Genomic DNA, 18,318 nt, shown 5'->3' with positions numbered 1-18,318 from the left:
ATGTCATAAATTACGCCAGCAACTGGTTGCAACTATTTATTCAAAAACAGAAGGTGACCAAAGAGAATTCGGGTGAAGAATTTATGGCCGATTTCACAGCCATGATCAAGAGTCTTGCAGGATCAAACCATCCGATTATGCAAAAATAGGGTAGACCGATCGCCGCATGAGGTCATCCTGGCAGAGAGGAAAGTCGAACCCCGTCAGAACAAAGGCAAACGGTTAAAACTAGAGCAAATTCTTCTGTGTGACAACGGTACGGCTCAGTAGAAAGCCTTTTTTCTCTTGTTGCCCTTTGGACGTTTCTTCCTTACCAGGCCCAAATTACCTACTGTCGTGCATGGAGGCAGGACCCACAGGATGGTTTGGACACAGTTAAAAATATCTTAACTTGTTCTAAAATTAGTTCGCAAACTCAAGACAATTTAAAAAAAATTAAATAAAGGAAAAAAATAAAAATGAAAAATCAATCCATTTACTTAAAATATCCATGCAGATCCTGCAGTTTTGAGCAAACTGTATCTTTTTTCAGGAACAAGATAACACCATACTTTCCTTTGGCTAGCTTTAGATTTTTTTTCTAAATTTTACTCGTTTGTGTTAGTTTGAAAAATTCTGTGGAATACAAAAATTAAGAAAATCAAAAAGTGAAAAAGTATGGTTTCCCATACAAATTAAAAAAAATTGGACACGACCAAGTGTTGTAAAGGGGTCAAAATGTAACTGTTAAAAAACTTTTTCTGAAAAATCGACCATGTTGAGGCACCTGGTATTTATATTGATTCAGGTGTAAGTTATTTTGCATTGGCAATATCAGGGTGATCACTCAAATCCCATTTTCGAACTCCCGACTTTTTACCGACTTTTGCAGAAACTCAAGTAATCTATTCAAAAGAATGATTTCAAACAAAAACAAAATCTTATCAACAAATATCTAAAAACAACTACTTCAAAAATGGAAGCACTCATCATTTTGATTCAGAGTTGAAACATAAATAATTGAATTGGTCTTTGAAAAATATCCGAATTTTATTTTACTTTAAATTAAAGAACGCTTCAAACATTGTTGCTTTATTATTTTTTCAAAGAATTTAAAATATATCTTGGAATTCGCAAAAAATAAATATAATATAAATATAAATTTAAAAAAAATTGAAATGGTCCTTGGTATACTTTTTTAATTTTATAAATTTTGATATAGAATTTTTGAATTTATGTTGAGTCATCTGTCAGTATTTAAAAGTTCCATTGTTATTATTTTAAATTCAGTTTAATAAGATTCAATGTTTTACTTCTTATTTTTAATGAAATGTTTTCCAATTTTTATTCTGTTCAAGTTTTACGCAAGCTAACAAAAAAAGTTCAAGGGAAACGTCTGGGAAAAAAATAAATTAATAATTTTAGCTAAACAATCAAAAATATTTACCCTAAGAAAACCATTGCCATATTTAGAGTTTTTTTTTGAAATGGTCCAATAAACCAAATTTCCAGTTTTTGCTTTTTGGGTGTTTTTGAAACCGTCTTGAGTCAGGGGTATTAACAATAACAATAATACCCAAAAAGCAAAGACAGAAAATTTGGTTTATTGGACCTTTTAAAAAAACTCCAGATATATTCAATCAATATGACATAATGAAACAGAATCATTACTTGGCCATAATCTTTAAAATTAGGCTATATTTTTAAATCAGTTTTCATTAACTTTGTTGTTGTTTTAAAATAGAGTTTGATAAACAAAAAAATGATAATAATCTTATCATTCATAAAAAAAAATTATGAAGATTTGTGTCAAATGCATCCAATGTTTGTTAAGATTTTTAATGTCTTAAATAACCTTTATATTCTCAAATAAATTGAAATAATTAAAGGAACCATAAATTCAAAGTAAGTTACTAAAGAAGAATTGGGTGAATTTATTTTGAAAATGGTACAAAATATTACAAAATAATGTCAAATTCCCTACTTTTTCCTGATTTTAGCGAATTTTGTCGAATTCCCGACTTTTTCCCGACTTTCCCGATTTTTCGACTTGCGTGGCCACCCTGTCACTATGATATAATTATTTTTTGAATTGTTTGCTTGGAATTTTTACGAATTTCTTGTAAGAAACTTCTTGCTAAATAATTTTGCTTTTTGGAAAGTAAATTTGTGTCACTCCAATACAGCCATCGAAAATATTTTTTTTTAAATCTTCATGAAAACTCAATTTTATCACGTTACTATTTCTGCTATTATGTTTATGGCTCCAAACCTTTTGTATAGTTATTATTCCAGCAATTGACATGCAACATCAATAGCCTCTTTATTAAAATTTTGCTTAAAACTACTTTATTATGCAAAATATCATTAATAGAGCTAAGGATTTTTCACGATTTCACGGAAACCATGTAATCCGAGAATTTCGCCCTTGACCGTGAAATTTGGTAAATACCGTGAAATGCACCAAAATTCGAAATAGTCTATTATTTAATGCTCGTCAGTGTATTTAAGCTATGATTTCTAATCCTAACATTCTTCTTCAAGATTTCAAACTGGCATTTTGGAAGCAATTGTAAAAATATGCTTGGCAAATTTAGAACAATTTTTGATTGCAAATTTCTAGTGCTAATAGTTTTGATTACACATACCATGGATCATGTAATGTGAACTTTAAAGCATTTTATGGTACTTGAACACCTTTTTTTACTACACAACATTCAAAAAGATTTGTTTTAATGTTATTCGAAACTTCTATAAAGAAAACGTAAAATGTATGAACATAAAGATGAACAAATTCCTTAAAACGCTAGATAAAAATTGTATTTTGATTATATATTTCTGTTTTTATCGTAGCAAAAGCAAAACAAAAACTGCTAGAAATTGATTTTTTTTATATAAAACCCAGATATAAATTTATTATACATTCTTCACTTATTGTACTTTGATGGATCTGTTGTTAAGGATGTGCTTCGCTTTGAAGATATTTTTTGGCAAATTTTGAAATCTACGTTAAATAGGGCAGCTGGATCAGAAAATTGAGCTGATGAAAATTTTACCACATTTCCCAAAATTGGATCGGCAAAATTCAAAGCTACACATATTCGATCAGATGTAATTCTAGAATTTTCTTATGACGAGGTCGATGATTCCTCCAAGTTTAGTTATCTCTCGATATCGATCCAACGTTTCAATTTGTTCCGTTGATTGCTGACCAATAGTATGCGTTTGTTTCTGCTAATGATACAAATGTTGTTCTCTCCATATTGTAAATCTTGCGTGATGGCTAACGTTCAGGAGCTCAACTCAACTCAACGGAAAAGAAAAAAAACAACGTCTGATGATTGATGATCTACCTCGAGTTTATTCGAAAAAGTAGTGCAATAATGCTTAAACCTGTCAATCAAAATGAAATAAGAATTCTGAAGAGTTTTTTCTTTCTTTCTGGTTTTCCCTTTTTTTTCCTTGAGCAAGATGGAGAATTAACTCAATGCTACCGCCAATCTCATATCGTTGGTGGGATTACCGGGGCCACCACCGACAGAAGATGAGTGGTTTGGGAACCTTAAAATTAAAAAATCATTAGGAAGCCATTTTAGTTTTACGTTTCTTCGTTCCTTCCCGTGTACATCTCTCCCTCAGGTGAATTAAAAGCGTGAGTGAAGGGCAATGAAGTTTCCACATCCGCCGTATTATTATCGTGATACCAGATTCTCTCGTCATGACCGAGGGGAAAGTTATGTTAATTTAAAAATAATTTCATTTCGAAGCTATGGAAAGCAGTCATCAAAAGAGGCACCCATGATTGAGTCTGTAATTATTGACTCAGACACATTCAATCTTCTCGTCAGAGCGAGTGACCAAAAGGCAATCCCATGCCTGCCCCAGCTAATGTTCTACCGCCGTCGCTGGTCGTAACAACTATTGTGTCCGCCAAAAGGATACTTTTACCATTGTGTGATGTGATTCTAGCCCAGCGAACAAAAAAAAAAAAAGGTGCAAATTTAATGTTATTTTTAAAAAGCGTGAAGCCAGAAGATGGAATGAAATTAAAATTAATACCGGTTCATTTATCTTCAATCCAGTTTCATGAATTGCGCGCGCGTTCTTTGCTCTCCTTTAGGTTTGCCGTTGTCAAAAAGAAAAATACTCTTCCGCGTTTTGGTGAGCGAGCGCGCAAAAGAAATGGAACCTCGGCGGAAGAAGGACGGCCCAAGAATCAAGTCAAGAATTAAAACAAAATTAACCCAGCGAAAAGAAAAATATCGTGGACGGTGCTTTTTTTGGTTACCGCATTGTGTAACTGGGACTGGAAAAGTCTTGAAAAATAAACACTTTTCATAGCGGAAGGTGACTTTCTGACTTGGTATTACCTAGGAAGCCTAGCACTTTTCTAAAAGACTGTAGAAAGCATGAAAGACCGCCGAAAAAGAAAAGCGATTATTAATTTAGATCAAATTTTCCTTCGCTCTCTACGTTTGTATCGTTCCGTTCCGTTCCGTAGTGCAACCTTCAGTAATTTTCGCCTTTCTCTCTGCTCCCAAGTCTCGGGGCATTGTTAAAAATTCTAATGACTAATAACGTCTTGCCAAGTGATGTGGCATGATAAATCGATTGCCGTTAATCTTGAATGGCGCTTAAAAGTAAAAACACTCACCAAACTGACTCCTCATCCACGGGTAAAGAGGCGACTGCAGTCCAGAGTTGGAATTTTGACTATTTGGCGGTGGTTGCTGTCCTTGGTGAAGCTGCGGAGGTTGCTGGTGCATCATGTTCGGTGGTTGCTGCGGGACGACTCCGGGGGGACCGCCACCGGTGTTGGTGTACATGCCCATGTGCTGGGGGTTCTGGTGCACCTGGTCGGGAGGAAAGCAATCCTAATATCAACAGTAGTATCTAATCAGGTTCAGGTTGGAGGGGATGATTTTTTGGACATACCTGGCCCTGTGCGTGCCCCATGTGGTGCTGAGGTATTGTCATTTGTGCAGTGTTCATATGGTGACCCATCTGTTCCAGCGGAGGGGATCCATTTTCAGCACCGTACGTTCCGAGCCCGTTTGGACCGTTTCCGACTGCGGCCTGCAACTTACAGCTTGCGTAAACTATCGGCTGCTGTTGCTGTTGCTGTTGCTGAGGTGGGACTTGCGTTTGCTGCAGGGGATTGCCGTTCGTTTGCTGTGGTATCACACCACCCACCTGACTCGACGGACTATCGGCTCGCGCATATCCGGCAGGATCCATATTTTGCTGATAATAGCCCATCCGGTCGTACGGCGGAAAGCGCGGATACGGTGGCATATTTCCTTGGCCAGCGTGACCCTGACTGTGGTGGTACATCTGCTGGCTGGTGTCGAGTCCGTCCACGCCCGTGCCAGGATAGTGACCGTGCATGTCTGAATTCATGTAGGAATTTGTAAAGTATGACGTCATACTTTCACAATTATTTGTACTCATCGTCATTTTGACAGGTTTGGTTACAGCGCAAGCTTAACGAATCGGTACACGAGACTCTTCAACGGGAAAGCGAACAAGGTCGTTCCAACAAAAAACCCAACTCACAGCTCCAGATTATCGAGGAGGTTAGTAATCAATCATCTGTCTCGTCTTGGCTCGATGAAATTTGTGATCGACTCATGAACTCTCACAAAAAAAATATGATGGATCCGGCAAACACACGCACGCACGCACACTTTCACTTAATACTTTTCTATTCACTCTATTCTCTTACGGTAAGCTTACTTTTCGTTTATAAAACTATCACAAAAGCTTTTCTTATTGTGTATTGACTTTTTGTTTTCGGTCGAAGTTATGCTTGGCATGCGTGATTGTAGTGAAGATGAATTTTTACAGCTGGGCGATGAACACGATGAGAATACTTTTTTTTTGCGCACAAAACAACACAAAACAAAAAAATTAAATCGTACGGATTTTTTTTCACTTAAAGCAAATCGGAAAACTTTGATGGAGATTGCTCACGTACGTCGCAGGGGCGCAGATAACCGCACTTATTTACACACTTATCCGAGATTCTTTGATTTGATTTGGACGTATTGTAGTAGGTGATGTTGGTGGTGGTGATTGTGGAGCAATTTCCAAAAATACAAAATACTGACAAACTAACTCGAAACAAGCCGCTTGCAAGAGGAACTATCGCTCATCGATGCTACTATTAGGTTGGTATGGCTCCGTGCGGTCCGTTCTGAAATGAAAATGGAGAAGGAAAAAATTTGGTATTAGAAAAGAGTGCAAAAATTCGTTTTTTAGTATTGTATCTAAACTGGGTGTGAGTTCCAAATTCAACGAATCAGAAGACTTTCTGCATGTGTGATTTTGTCACGATTTTCTGGCAGAAAGACCACAAAAGCTGTACCGTGATCGCGTAGCTATGAATCAGTTTCTTTTTCTGTACAGAACAAATGTAAAGAATATTTTGAATTCTACACAAACAGACGCCTGTTTATGGTGCATTAAAAAAATAAGAAAATTGGGTTACACGCAATAATATGGAATTGAGACAATTTTAACTTGAGAATTTTTATTCAATTTTGCTGTCAGTTCAAATCTCAAAAATGGCCAATTTGCTCGAATGTTGACATTTCTGAAAAAAATGCTTTTTGAGGATTGAAAAAAGTTTCTACAAGCTAATTTTAACCAAATTTGTTAAAATTCGGGATGTAGCACTCATTTTTATTATACTTGCGGATAATCTTGTGCATTTTTGAATCAGTGCAACTTTTTTTTTCTAAGGGTAGTTATAGTTTGTTTTTTTTAAGTTGTTTATATTCGTTGTTTATATTTGTTGTTTATATTAACTATCTAACATTTTTAATTTAAAACGTTTCGTACAGAATGAAAATTTTGTCTTGTTTTCCGCAATTTAACATTACATGGAGAATTTAGAATGAAAATTTGGGTGTGCTTCCAACCCAATACCCTGAGGCTGGTTGAGTTGGATTATACTGATAAAGCTGATTTTTTGCCCGGGTATTGGGTGGTGTTAGCCCTCGCACTATCTCTAAAATTAAATTTTGAATTGCAAATTTCAAAGGGAGAAGCTCAAAAGCTTTAAATAAAATACAGCCAAGAATCTATTATCGGAATCCTTGATCCAAAGTTCGATTAACCGAAGGTTTTTATAGGACTTTGGATAATCGAATCATGAAAAAACATCAATTTTTACATCAAATTCGAGTTCTGCGACTCCAATTAAGTCAAATTTACAAAATGCATATTTTTAAATATTTCGTCACCGCCATTTCGGTCGCCATCTTGAATTTTCCAATGCCTTCGGATTATCGAGTCTGGGCTGTATTTCTTTAAAAAAAAACTACCTTTATTTTTTTATTTCTACATGTCTTTTGACAAACGAATCAAGAACATCAAAGCTTGTCAGAAGTTTAGAGCCAACATAGAAATGGTTGACAATATCAATGAACTTTAACACAAGTTAATGCTCAAGGGGTTTGCATTTCAATGGAAAATGACGCATGTACAACGTTTTCCCGTGTTTTCTGCCAAAATAAATTATAAACATCGAGAGGTCGGCACTCAGACGCGAGTCAACCAGTTTTCTCAAAGACACATCGCGCAACACGGGAAGAGCCACAGACAGGCCCCAATCAGTCAGCTCAAAGAGCGCTCTGTACGGTGTCTTTGGTTACGGTTGCTGATGCGCGATCGTTCTTGTGTATCAGACGTTTTTTCTTAACTCTGTAAAATTCTCAGCTGACGTGCCCTGCCGGGGCGAGCGGAAAGTCTCTAGTTTATTTTGAAAATGAATAATTTGATTTCATGCCATTTTCAAAATTAGTTACCCACGTGAGACTCGGTTTAAGAGTGTGTGTGTCTCAGTTTGCGGTGTCTGTGTCGTGAGCTGCAACGAGCGTGTAATCATAATTACTAGATTCGAAATGCACTCTCCCGAGGAGACATTGGCGCTTCCCCCCGAGTCGAATCGTCTGGGTGGAAATTCCTCGAGTCGATGGAAAACCCATCACCCCGAGAGAGGGGGAGCTCGCGGGCGCGGGTTAAAAGGGAAAGATTATTACCGGAATGATAAATTGGTAAGCAGATCTTTCGGCTTGTAAACACAACAAAATGGCATCTTTGGTGGAAGAACTTTTTTTTTTGTTCGTTTCTTCTCAACAATAATGCCATTTTACTATTTTCTTCTGCTCATTTGCTTGCGCCGCGCTGCTTGTCTCGGTTACTTTTGTTTTGCTATTTTTTACCAGGACTCAACCGAACGTATCTCGCTCTTTTTGAAGCGGTGAAAAACAACTTCTGTTGCCAAACGTAATTAATTTTTATGTCTCAGTGCTGATCCTCTGAGAGTAGGTGCCCCGGTGCAAGAGAACAAAAAAGATCCACTCAGTGTGGGATGGGCAGCTCGAACAGGGGGAGGTTTGTGGGGGAGTGGGAGGTAATCCAGAGAGGACACGTCACCCGCCACGAAAACCAAATCCATTGCGCAAAAATTTTGTTGGTTGTAGAGACGACTGTAGAACAAGAAATAAACGAAGTTGTTTCAAATAAGCAATTAATTATTCTGCGTTTCGCTGACTTGCTCTTGGCGAATGAGTTTATGAATTATGAAATACCCGTTCGCTTTTGCACAAAGTGGTTGACCATCATCGAAATTCTCTCTTCCTCGCGTGTTTCCTTGGCGTCGGAGTTCAACAAGACGGTTGAAGAAGTTAAAAGCGAAAAAAAAAACACAAACATCGTTTGACCTTTGCTGTGGCAGATCAAGTATCTACGGGAAATAAAAATTTCTCATATTTTAGGACATTAGCGAGAGAGAGAGTGTCACATCGAGCTGTGGGTCACACACATGCCACAGACCTTGCCATGTGACGCGGACGCACACGACTGGCCATAAATCAACATTAATCGTTTCTGATTATGATGAAAACAATGGCAATTGGAGCCCGTATGGGGTTTGGGCGTCTGCCTCTCCGAACGTCAACATTTCTTGCGCTTGTCTCCTCATGGATTAGCTGCCAACGCGACAAGATGAGAGAATTTGCTGAGAATATTACTTCATCGGTTTGCTCAATGTAGCATTTCTGAAACCACATTCATCATTTGATTTGATTAAATTTAATTGAATTTAAAGCGAGTCGCTTCCATCTACTAGTGTGCTGTGTGTATGTGTATGTGTGTTTGGGAGTGCACACACAATGAACCGCAAACAAGTCGGTGTGAGACTGGTTGGAACCAGGCACTGAGACTGTTTGACAGGGGGGTAAAGTGCACCCGGTTGAGCCAGCTCGATAAATGGCAGTGCCGGTGGAGCGTTTGCCCCATTGAACACACCGCACACCAGGTTGCAGCAGCAGCAACCTGTTCTTTCCCGAGGAGTCTGAAGGTGGGGATCGTCAGTGGGTGGTAAAAGCATGAAAATTGTTTCCTCCATCTAGTTTCGGTTTTCTACCATGGCTGAAGCATTTTCCCGTCGTCATCAGATTGTGTACACCAACTCCAGCAACAGCAACAACAACAACAACAATAGCATTGGTTTTGACGCTGCTAAATCATCATATTGTACCGTGTGTAGGTTCTTGCCGTTCAGACGCAAACCACAACGACTACGACGACGACAATGATGATGCTGATGTTAAATTTGTATGAGGGTTTCTGAGTGTATATGCCGTCATCCTGGGGGTGGAAACTTGGAACCAAGGGGTTGACGAAAGTGGCCAAGACAGATCCACACAAAGCTTCCCAGCAGGATTCCAGCACACTAAACATACCAACATACTTACGCACAGCCTGCAGGTCTTCGTTAGGAGTGAATCTAGCTGGTCGGGCTGGAATGAAATGTGCTAGCTCCAGCAATAGAATTGTTATCTGGATTGAATTCCTGCTAAATGGCGTGAATATTTGCAATTTGATTTGATTAATTTATTACATTTTTCCAACACAATCCCAACGTTCCATTTTAAAGCTATATTTAAAAAGCTGATAGCAAGGAACTCCTCCTAACCACGATCGTCAGCGCAAGAGCCGCAGGTCATCTGGTGATAATAAACCTCTAAACTGTTTTTAATTGCATTTTAATAATTTCATCAAGTCTCTTCCTCTTGCACGAACCCACGACCACGGTCATAAAGCTGCAGCGCAGCAAGGTGATTGAGAAATGAGTGTTCAAGCGTGCATCATCATCTTCCTCGGCGACGGAGACGGGGACGACGCCACCTCGGTTCGCAGTTCGCTGTGAACCAGTAAAACTTGTTTTGAGCCCGGTCAGTGCAAAAAGATGCAGCTTGCACCCCATGGCTGAACCAGAACCAGAAAATCTCACTCGACCGGCCACTACCAATCCTGGAAGTGTCTGCTTTTACCACCGGTAATTACTCCAGATTCAGATTTTTATAAATATAAATTAGATTTTTTTTTGTTTTTTTTTTTTTTTGGCAAGCAAATCGTGAAAATGTTGATAACCGAACTTCGGATAATCCAAACTTCGGATAATCGAGGCTTCGAATAATCTAGGCTGGATTGTATACCAAACGTTCGAGAACAATCCCGTTTAGGCCGTTGCAAATATTTTATGAAGTTTTGTCCCTTGATTCTGACCAAACTCGAGCGGGGGAGCAAAAAAATAAAAATATATATAAAAATTTAAATTACAGGCCAGTTTTCATAATATTGAAGTATTGACGAAATTATTTTTTCGTCGAAAAAAAACTTTTTGCAGTACTGTACAATGGATTGTCACAAAAATTCAAAATAGTTTTGATCGATCCCGTGCTACAAAAACTTTGAAAAATATTTGCAACGGCCTTAATTCTTCAAGAAGTTTTCATATCTTTGGTATTTCTGATTTTTATTCAAAACAAGTTACGGAAATTGCAGTCTAGAGATCAGAATGTAAAAATATTAGACAATGTCTAAATTGGCATTGCCACATTTTCATACATTTAAATCAAAAAATCTTTCAAAATCTGCTAGCAAAAACAAAAAACACAAACATAAAGTTCAACGATCCAGCTGACTACCCTGACGCACACACACAACGAACATAAAACCAAAAACGCCTTCAAGTAGACTGCCCGCAAAGCGAAAGCACGTGCAACTGGTCGAAAAGCTCGTTTCGCCCGAACTGTTATCGGTGCGAGGAAGAACGAGGGAAAGCAAAAAGCACAAAACATAAGAGCGTATGTTTTGGTGGAGACGAGAAATTGTCCGTCAATCATGCTCGGAATGTTTGAAAAGTTTCTGATGTTTTGATGTTAGTTTGACGAAGAGCAAAAAATATTAATAATTTTAAATCAGGTGTTTGAAGAGTTTAAAATAAAGCTTTAATTAAAATTAATTAGTTCATACGGTTCTTCAATCAAGTTAAAATAGTTCTAACACTATGTTTCAAGTAACATGATTAATCTTGGTAAAGCGACATCTGTTAGAATACTTTCTAGTTATTTTTTTTTGTCTAGCGAGGGGTGCATCAATGATTTTTACAAAAATACTTTTTTTTATCAATTATGATTTTACGTCGTAAAATGTATTAAAAAAAGAACAATTTATATTAATTTTAAAATCATATGCCAATTGATGGACCCCTCGCTCTCACCTCAAAATTATGCACATTTCGCTACTCGATATCAGATGGCAGGTATCACAGCAAAAAAGCTCTTCGTCACTCACACAACGATGGTTCCCCTCCATGCGAAGTGGTGTAAAAAGGGGTGTTAGCCTGTACACACTGCGAGTGCAAATTTGGTACAAAATTTGGTTGTTAGTTTGAAGAAATAATCAAACATTTGAATTTGCTTTTGTTGAATTTTACTGCGTTTATATTTTCAACATAAACAAACAAATTGAACAAAAAAATTTAGTATTATTATGTTATTGACTGATATTTGCATAACAATGATAAAAATGTAAAGATTTATTGTTAAGCATCAAACCAAGTTGTTGAGGCAAACACGATTTAAATGTAAGATTTTTAATTTACTTTGAATTCATTACGTCTAAGAATTTGTATGTTTGACGTTCCAAATCATTACACTAAAGAAATACATTAGAAACTTGTTAGAAATTTAAATATTTTAGATATTTTCTGTAAATAAATGATATTTTTTCTAATTGTTCATATTTACGTTACACACTTTAACGTCGTCATGAGGTGTTTAAACAAATAGATTTAAATGTTCGCAAAATCCTTCTAATCCAAACTAAATGTTCGCACCTACCATTTCCACCCCCTCGAGTTCTTTTTTTTCTCTCTCTCATAGCCATAGCACAAACCACTCCGATTGATGGATGGGCGTAGCTATAAATAATACCTTCCCCTCCTGAGGGGAACGCCGTCTCTCTTTGGCACGTTACATCGCCTCGGACCGGCGGCGGCTCTCTCTCTCTCTTTCTATCACAATTTCGTCACTGCCGTCGCTACTTCGTTTTGCTATGCTTGTTTACAACAACCCGAACTGCCATTACTACTACAATCAGTGGCCATCACTTGGCAGCCCCTGCTTTGGTGGTAGTTTTCTAACTCTCAACGAGGAGGGAGAAAAAATTCGTGTGATGGTTCCCCGAGCAAACATGGATAAAAAAAAATAATTAAAATAAACAAAAGACGAATTGAGTAAACTTATACATTAAAACCAGAAATATTTTATGTTGGATTTCAGTTCGGTTAAAAATATTGTAAATTGAAATCATGGAATGTTAAACCGAGTTTTCATCAATTTACATCTTTTCTTTCAATAGATATTTAACATGGTTAGATCAAAAGTATTGAATATTTCAATCAAACTTCAATTATTTTTGATTATTTACTATAAAATTTATAAGAAACCATCGTGGACATACAAATAAAAACTTCACCTTTATAATTTTGGAACAAAATAAATTTGACCTAATTAGTTTCATCAAATGGTTGACTTAAGTAAATATCTGAGGAGTTTGTTTTGAGAAAAGGTCCAAGAAACCAAATTTTGATTTTTTTTTCATCTTGACTCAAAGCGGTTTCAAATACACCCAAAAAGCAAAAAAAAAAAGTTTATTGTACACCCACAGAAAAAAAAATATATCAAAATTTGTCATAGTGAATTTTTGGTTATTTGAAAAAAAAATGTGAAATGAAAGAAAATCTTTTGAAAATATATTGACTATCGTTTGCATGAGTAAAACCATTTTTTAAGTTTCCTCGCATGTTTTGTTTTTTAAGCAACAGAATGAAACGAACCTCAACAAAAATTGACAGAAAAAAGTTTACATTTGGAAATAACACCCATTTTTTATAAAAAAAAAATTCCAGATGAAATGTTCGGATTGCGAAAGTGGCTGTCTTCCAAATCCTAGTAAGTAAATCGTATACTCTCTTTAATTTGAATGGCGAAATAGAAGTTTATGCAACAAGTTGCAAAAAGAGGATTTTTTTCAGCACGAGTCGACGTGTTCCATACAACATTTTTTGCAATTCCGAAAAACACCCATTGAGTGAATTTTTTTGTAAAATTTTCATGTATTTTGTCAATAAATCGTTTAAATAAAAAAAATGTTGAAAAGTGTTACTTTTCAAAACAACTTTTCAAAACACCTATTTCAGTGCTGAAAAGTAGAACTTTTCATCATTTATTTTCTGTTATTTTTGGTACAGAAAAGTAGGCTATTTCGTCGTTCAAGAATGACAGGAAAAGTAAGCAGTTTCACGACGGAATTGCAAAAAGATTTTTTTTTGTATGTAATATCATTTGTTCCTGGCATAAATTATATTTTTGTGTGATAGACTTTGGTTATTTAAATTTTTTGTCCCTCGGCTTTAGCCATGGTCAAGTAGGGGTAGTCCTAGTTTCAAATTAGCAAAATATCACTTAATGAAAAATAATGTTGTTCTTAATGTTTAAAGTATTTATTCTCACCTATTGTTTTTTTTTTAAAGAAAATAAACAAAGGCCTTATCAAAATAACGTTACTTTTCTAGTTGTTTAATTTGTTTTTTGTGAAATCTGTGGTGTAAAAATTTAAAAAATGCGACAAAAAAAACTTGAAATATGAGAAATAAATAAAATGAAGCTTGACTATTGTTATTGTTGATACCAATTACAATATGGCAAATCACCAAATTATAAAATTTAAATGATCTGCATGCAGCTGATTTCCAGCAAAAAAAAAAAAAAAAATACAGCATAATTTGCAAAAGGACTCAAGCAGGCGTAATTTTCACACGAACGACACACATTTCGCATTTAATTAAGTTATAAAAGTCAATCGCTCAATATTCGATCTCCGTCGACATTGCTCGCACGCCGGCCGCATTCGCGATTCCAGAGTGTGTACTGTGTATTGCAGAATGCAATTGCACCAATCAGCGTGTGATGCGTGTGCAGGACATAATTTATACAATTGCGCATACCCGGGCTGGATGGAAACTGCATCTGATTATGGAGCCCGAGTGTGGAGGCTACAAGTCTGTGGTGAGCATCGCTCCCTTGGACATATCGTGGTGTAAAATCATTTAAAGCAAATCAATGGAATAAATATTCATTCGTGAGCATCGCGTCCCGAGACGAAGAAGATTCGAAAGAAGAATCGAAGGAACCGCGAGTTTTTCACGCGCGATCGTAAAAGGAAAGCCTCTCCATTCAAGCGTAAAAACGGGAAACACACACTTGAACTGCTACGCTGGGACAGTATGACAATATAGAGGCACCGAAAGTATGCTCACTACATGAGTTGGAGATGGAGACATTAAACGAGGAAGCTCGGCGAAGAAGCACAATGTCTGATGCGGACGACGACGCACAGCTTTAGTTCATTAATTTGTGTTTTATACACTCTGGGGAATGCCGCCAGCTCAGAACTCTCGGTACTGCCGAGGTGGAGGTTTTTTTTTCTCCACTCACATGTCAATGCAACTGGACGCCGATTTCACGTGACAGAATTACGATAACAGTTTGATGTCTAAATTGTCACACACCGATCGGCCTCGGAGGTGTCTTGTAGTACAACCGGTATGAGTTGGTGTTAATTTGTTTTAAAATGATCTATTTTTGATTGTTTGTTTGTTTTTTTTTTCGCTCCATAAAAAAACGACTGATCGCAATCATTCATCTACCAGACGCCACCAGAAAGTGCGCGCGCGGCGGCGTCCTCAGAATGGAAACCACAGGAGAGAGCTCAAAATTTAATTCGAAGTAATTCAATTTAATGATGTGATAATAAAAGGCAATAAATTTGATGAGAGTTTCTCATGTTTACACAGCATTGGACGGGCGCGACGGCGTGCCGGCTCATTCAGCTTCTAATGGAGCAATTTTCGTGAGTGTTTACGATGGGAACTTAATGGCGGCAATAAAACCATGCGGCGTGTGAGCTTCGGTCCTCGCCGCGTCAGAGTGCTGACCTAGGGCAAGCCAATTTTGCTTCTGCTTCTTCATTTTGGTCGTACTTCCGATCTTACGCCAACCAAGAGGTACGGTACCCCTTTTGCCTGCGAATCGGTGACATTCTCCGTCTAATGACAGAAAATGCAAAAACGTTCGTTACATCATCAAAAAAAAAAAAAAAGTTGGTACAATTTATGGCCATCAGACGAGCTGCAACAGTTGCCGTCGGCAGTTTGGTTTCAGTCGGCTGGCCAGTTCGACCGTGGAAGCAGTGACACCGATCGGAATCGAATTAATTATGTTATCAACTTGTTGCGAGTGGTTTGGAGCTTGTGGACTTGTCTCCTCTCCAGCCCGGCCCGGCCCAGCTCAGTGTGCAGTGTGTGGTTGCCCCTCTAACGTTAAACGAAACACTTCTCTCGTTGCCAGTGTGTTGCTTCCTCCTGGCCCCACTTCACAGAGAATATATATTGGAAAATGGTAAAAGTGAGACTCCGGTTGTACATGCGGCTGCTGCTGGTGGTGGCCAGGCCGGTACGTGCACATTTCGCACCAGCCTCGATTGCTCTCGTCACCTTCATCCCATTGTAACCCATTACGGTAATGGTTCCAAGTACAAGTGGTACGGTCATGTTTACAATATGATGAAACTCGCCTCGCATGGCCTTACCCTTGATTTGCAGGCTTTTCGAATAATTTAATGCGATTTAAATAGCAGGGCGCTTTCGGGGCGACAATGGATTAAGTGCAGAGGGCACTTATCCGATTGGCGAAGATATATATATTTCACTATTTCAATCAAACGAATCGTATGAAAGTTCATTGCTTTACCGGCTTGAGTGTTGGTATTCAAAGCTAGCGTGTTATAGATTGACAACGGTGAGAATAAACCAGTTTCGCAGCATTCCACGCAATCTCAGTATAAGTGGCTTCAGTCGTTCTTTATTGATTTAATAGCAAACAATTTGTTTGCTGTACACCAGCGATACGGAAAGTCAAGTTAGTGTATTTATTGTAGTTTAGTGTGTATAGTTAAATTTGAAAAAAAAAATCATCAAAATTAATTTTGCACCCTTATTGAAAGCCCTGAAGGATTTTTTGATTTATATCAAATGTGTCTCAAAAGCTATATAACAGGCCTGCCCAACGTCAGGCCCGCGGGCCGGATCCGGCCCGGGAAGCCATTTTGTCCGGCCCGCGACGGCTTTTCAAAATAGTCCGGCCCTAAAGGCTGTTCATGAAATACTCAATTAATAAATTAAGTGTAAAAATTTAAAAATTAATCTCAAGATCAAAAGTTATTTGCCTTTGTATTTTTTTAAATGATTTTATTTCACATTTAAAAATACTTTATGTTTGAATTTAATTCTTATCATATCTGTATTGATATTTATTATACTTGAAAAATGTGCAAAAAGATTGCAAAAAGACACTATATTTAAATTTCTTAAAATATTGGCTGTTTTTACTTCTAATTGAATTGTTACATTTTTGAGGATTTTGATTAAAATAGTTTTTTTTATAAATGAGTTAGCAACAATACAGAATATTTTTCAAAACTACTTTTTAATGATAAAGTTTTGCTGGAAAAAAACTTAGATCAAAAATAAAGATCGCTGCAAACATTTTAGAAATATTACAATATGTTTCAAAATGAGTCAAGAAATCAGATAGCTATTTTTTTCATGAACTTCACTAATTCTATGAAATTTGAAGAATGACGAATTAAAAACTATCAGATATATATTTTTCTACACTTTTTTAAATTTCATGTCTTTTAAATCATTTTGGAATGCTTTGTAAATTATTTGAATAAAGGTGCACAACAACGCAAAAATTGTTTTTTTTTTCGTAAAGAAGATTTGAATCCAAATTTCGTTTCAATTTTAGCTTGTCTCGTTGATTTTTCAAACTGAAACAAAAATTGCAGCGACGCAATTTGAATGTTTTTTTAGTTAATGATATCAGGGTATTGAATTTCAATCGATAAAAACAATTACAATACAATTTTAACCTAAACAGAATAAAAATAAATTTGATAAACACATCTTTGAAAGTAATCTTTATTTTTCTTAATAAAAATCAAGGTATATGAATTTTATTTGTAACACAAGTTTACTTAATTGTTTACTTGAAACAACCTAATAAAATAAATGTTATGATTTTTTGTTAAACTTTTTTGAACTTTTACCAACATTAGTTCCGGCCCGACACTGCTTCAGAGAAATCAGATCTGGCCCGCAGGGCCAAAAGGTTGGGCACCCCAGCTATATAATTTTGTGAAGCTATCATTGACTACCTGATCATCAATCACTGAGTAATGATAAATTTTATAACTTTACAAGAAAGAGGAAAATCGGTACCAAACGGTATCAACACGTGCATGGTACCATCCTAAATAACTTGTAGAAGTAATTTTGTAACGTAAAATTTATATCTTCTAACGAAAAATCATGGCAATAATGGAAGTCGTCACCTTAAAATCATACAAAAATAAACTTTTCAGCCTCCTTGACCCACATTCACGTACACATATAATCTCAGAATCAGATATTAAGCAAAATTCTGTTTGTAGTACAGTTAGGTTCTTCAGCTGCTGTGCTGAAAACTGATTTTGGCTATGATTCAGAAGGTTGTAAAAAATGTTGATTTTGGAAGAATGTGACGGCTGTGAGAAAACATATGGCACAAATTTAGTAGATCTGACAACCCAATCAAAAGTAATGAACGTTTAATGTGTTATCAAAAGACCTTCACGGTAACCCATATATCTTGAAGATCTAAATATCTTATTAAATTGCGAGTATCTGAAGTTATTTTAATATACCATTTCAAGGTCGAATGATATTTTGGTTCAAATTTTATTTAAATGTGAGAAAGGGTTCAGTATCCTGAGATAAGTTTTGCTAAAAACGACTAAACAACTAAAGATTCAGCTTAATTTATTTAAAAACTTAATGAAGTATTGAAAAAAATGCAGCCTATGTTGGTCCAACTAATG

General features: G+C 36.6%; 1 protein-coding gene across 2 annotated transcripts in view; it reads right to left on the bottom strand.

Moving 5' to 3' along the window:
* Window positions 1-18,318, bottom strand: part of LOC120427728 (homeotic protein antennapedia) — a 100,705-nt gene that overhangs the window by 8,768 nt on the left and 73,619 nt on the right. For both annotated transcript variants that reach the window (XM_052708453.1, XM_052708454.1), the window contains 2 exons: window positions 4,915-6,175; window positions 4,634-4,853 (listed from right to left, as the gene is read on the bottom strand). In XM_052708453.1, the coding sequence (XP_052564413.1) occupies window positions 4,634-4,853; window positions 4,915-5,436 (742 nt within the window). In that variant the 5' untranslated portion in view covers window positions 5,437-6,175. The remainder of the gene's footprint in view (window positions 1-4,633; window positions 4,854-4,914; window positions 6,176-18,318) is intronic.

The sequence above is a fragment of the Culex pipiens genome, chromosome 1 (assembly GCF_016801865.2).
Source record: "Culex pipiens pallens isolate TS chromosome 1, TS_CPP_V2, whole genome shotgun sequence".
NCBI classification, from domain to species: domain Eukaryota; kingdom Metazoa; phylum Arthropoda; class Insecta; order Diptera; family Culicidae; genus Culex; species Culex pipiens.
This window is presented reverse-complemented; position numbering and strand designations above follow the sequence as displayed.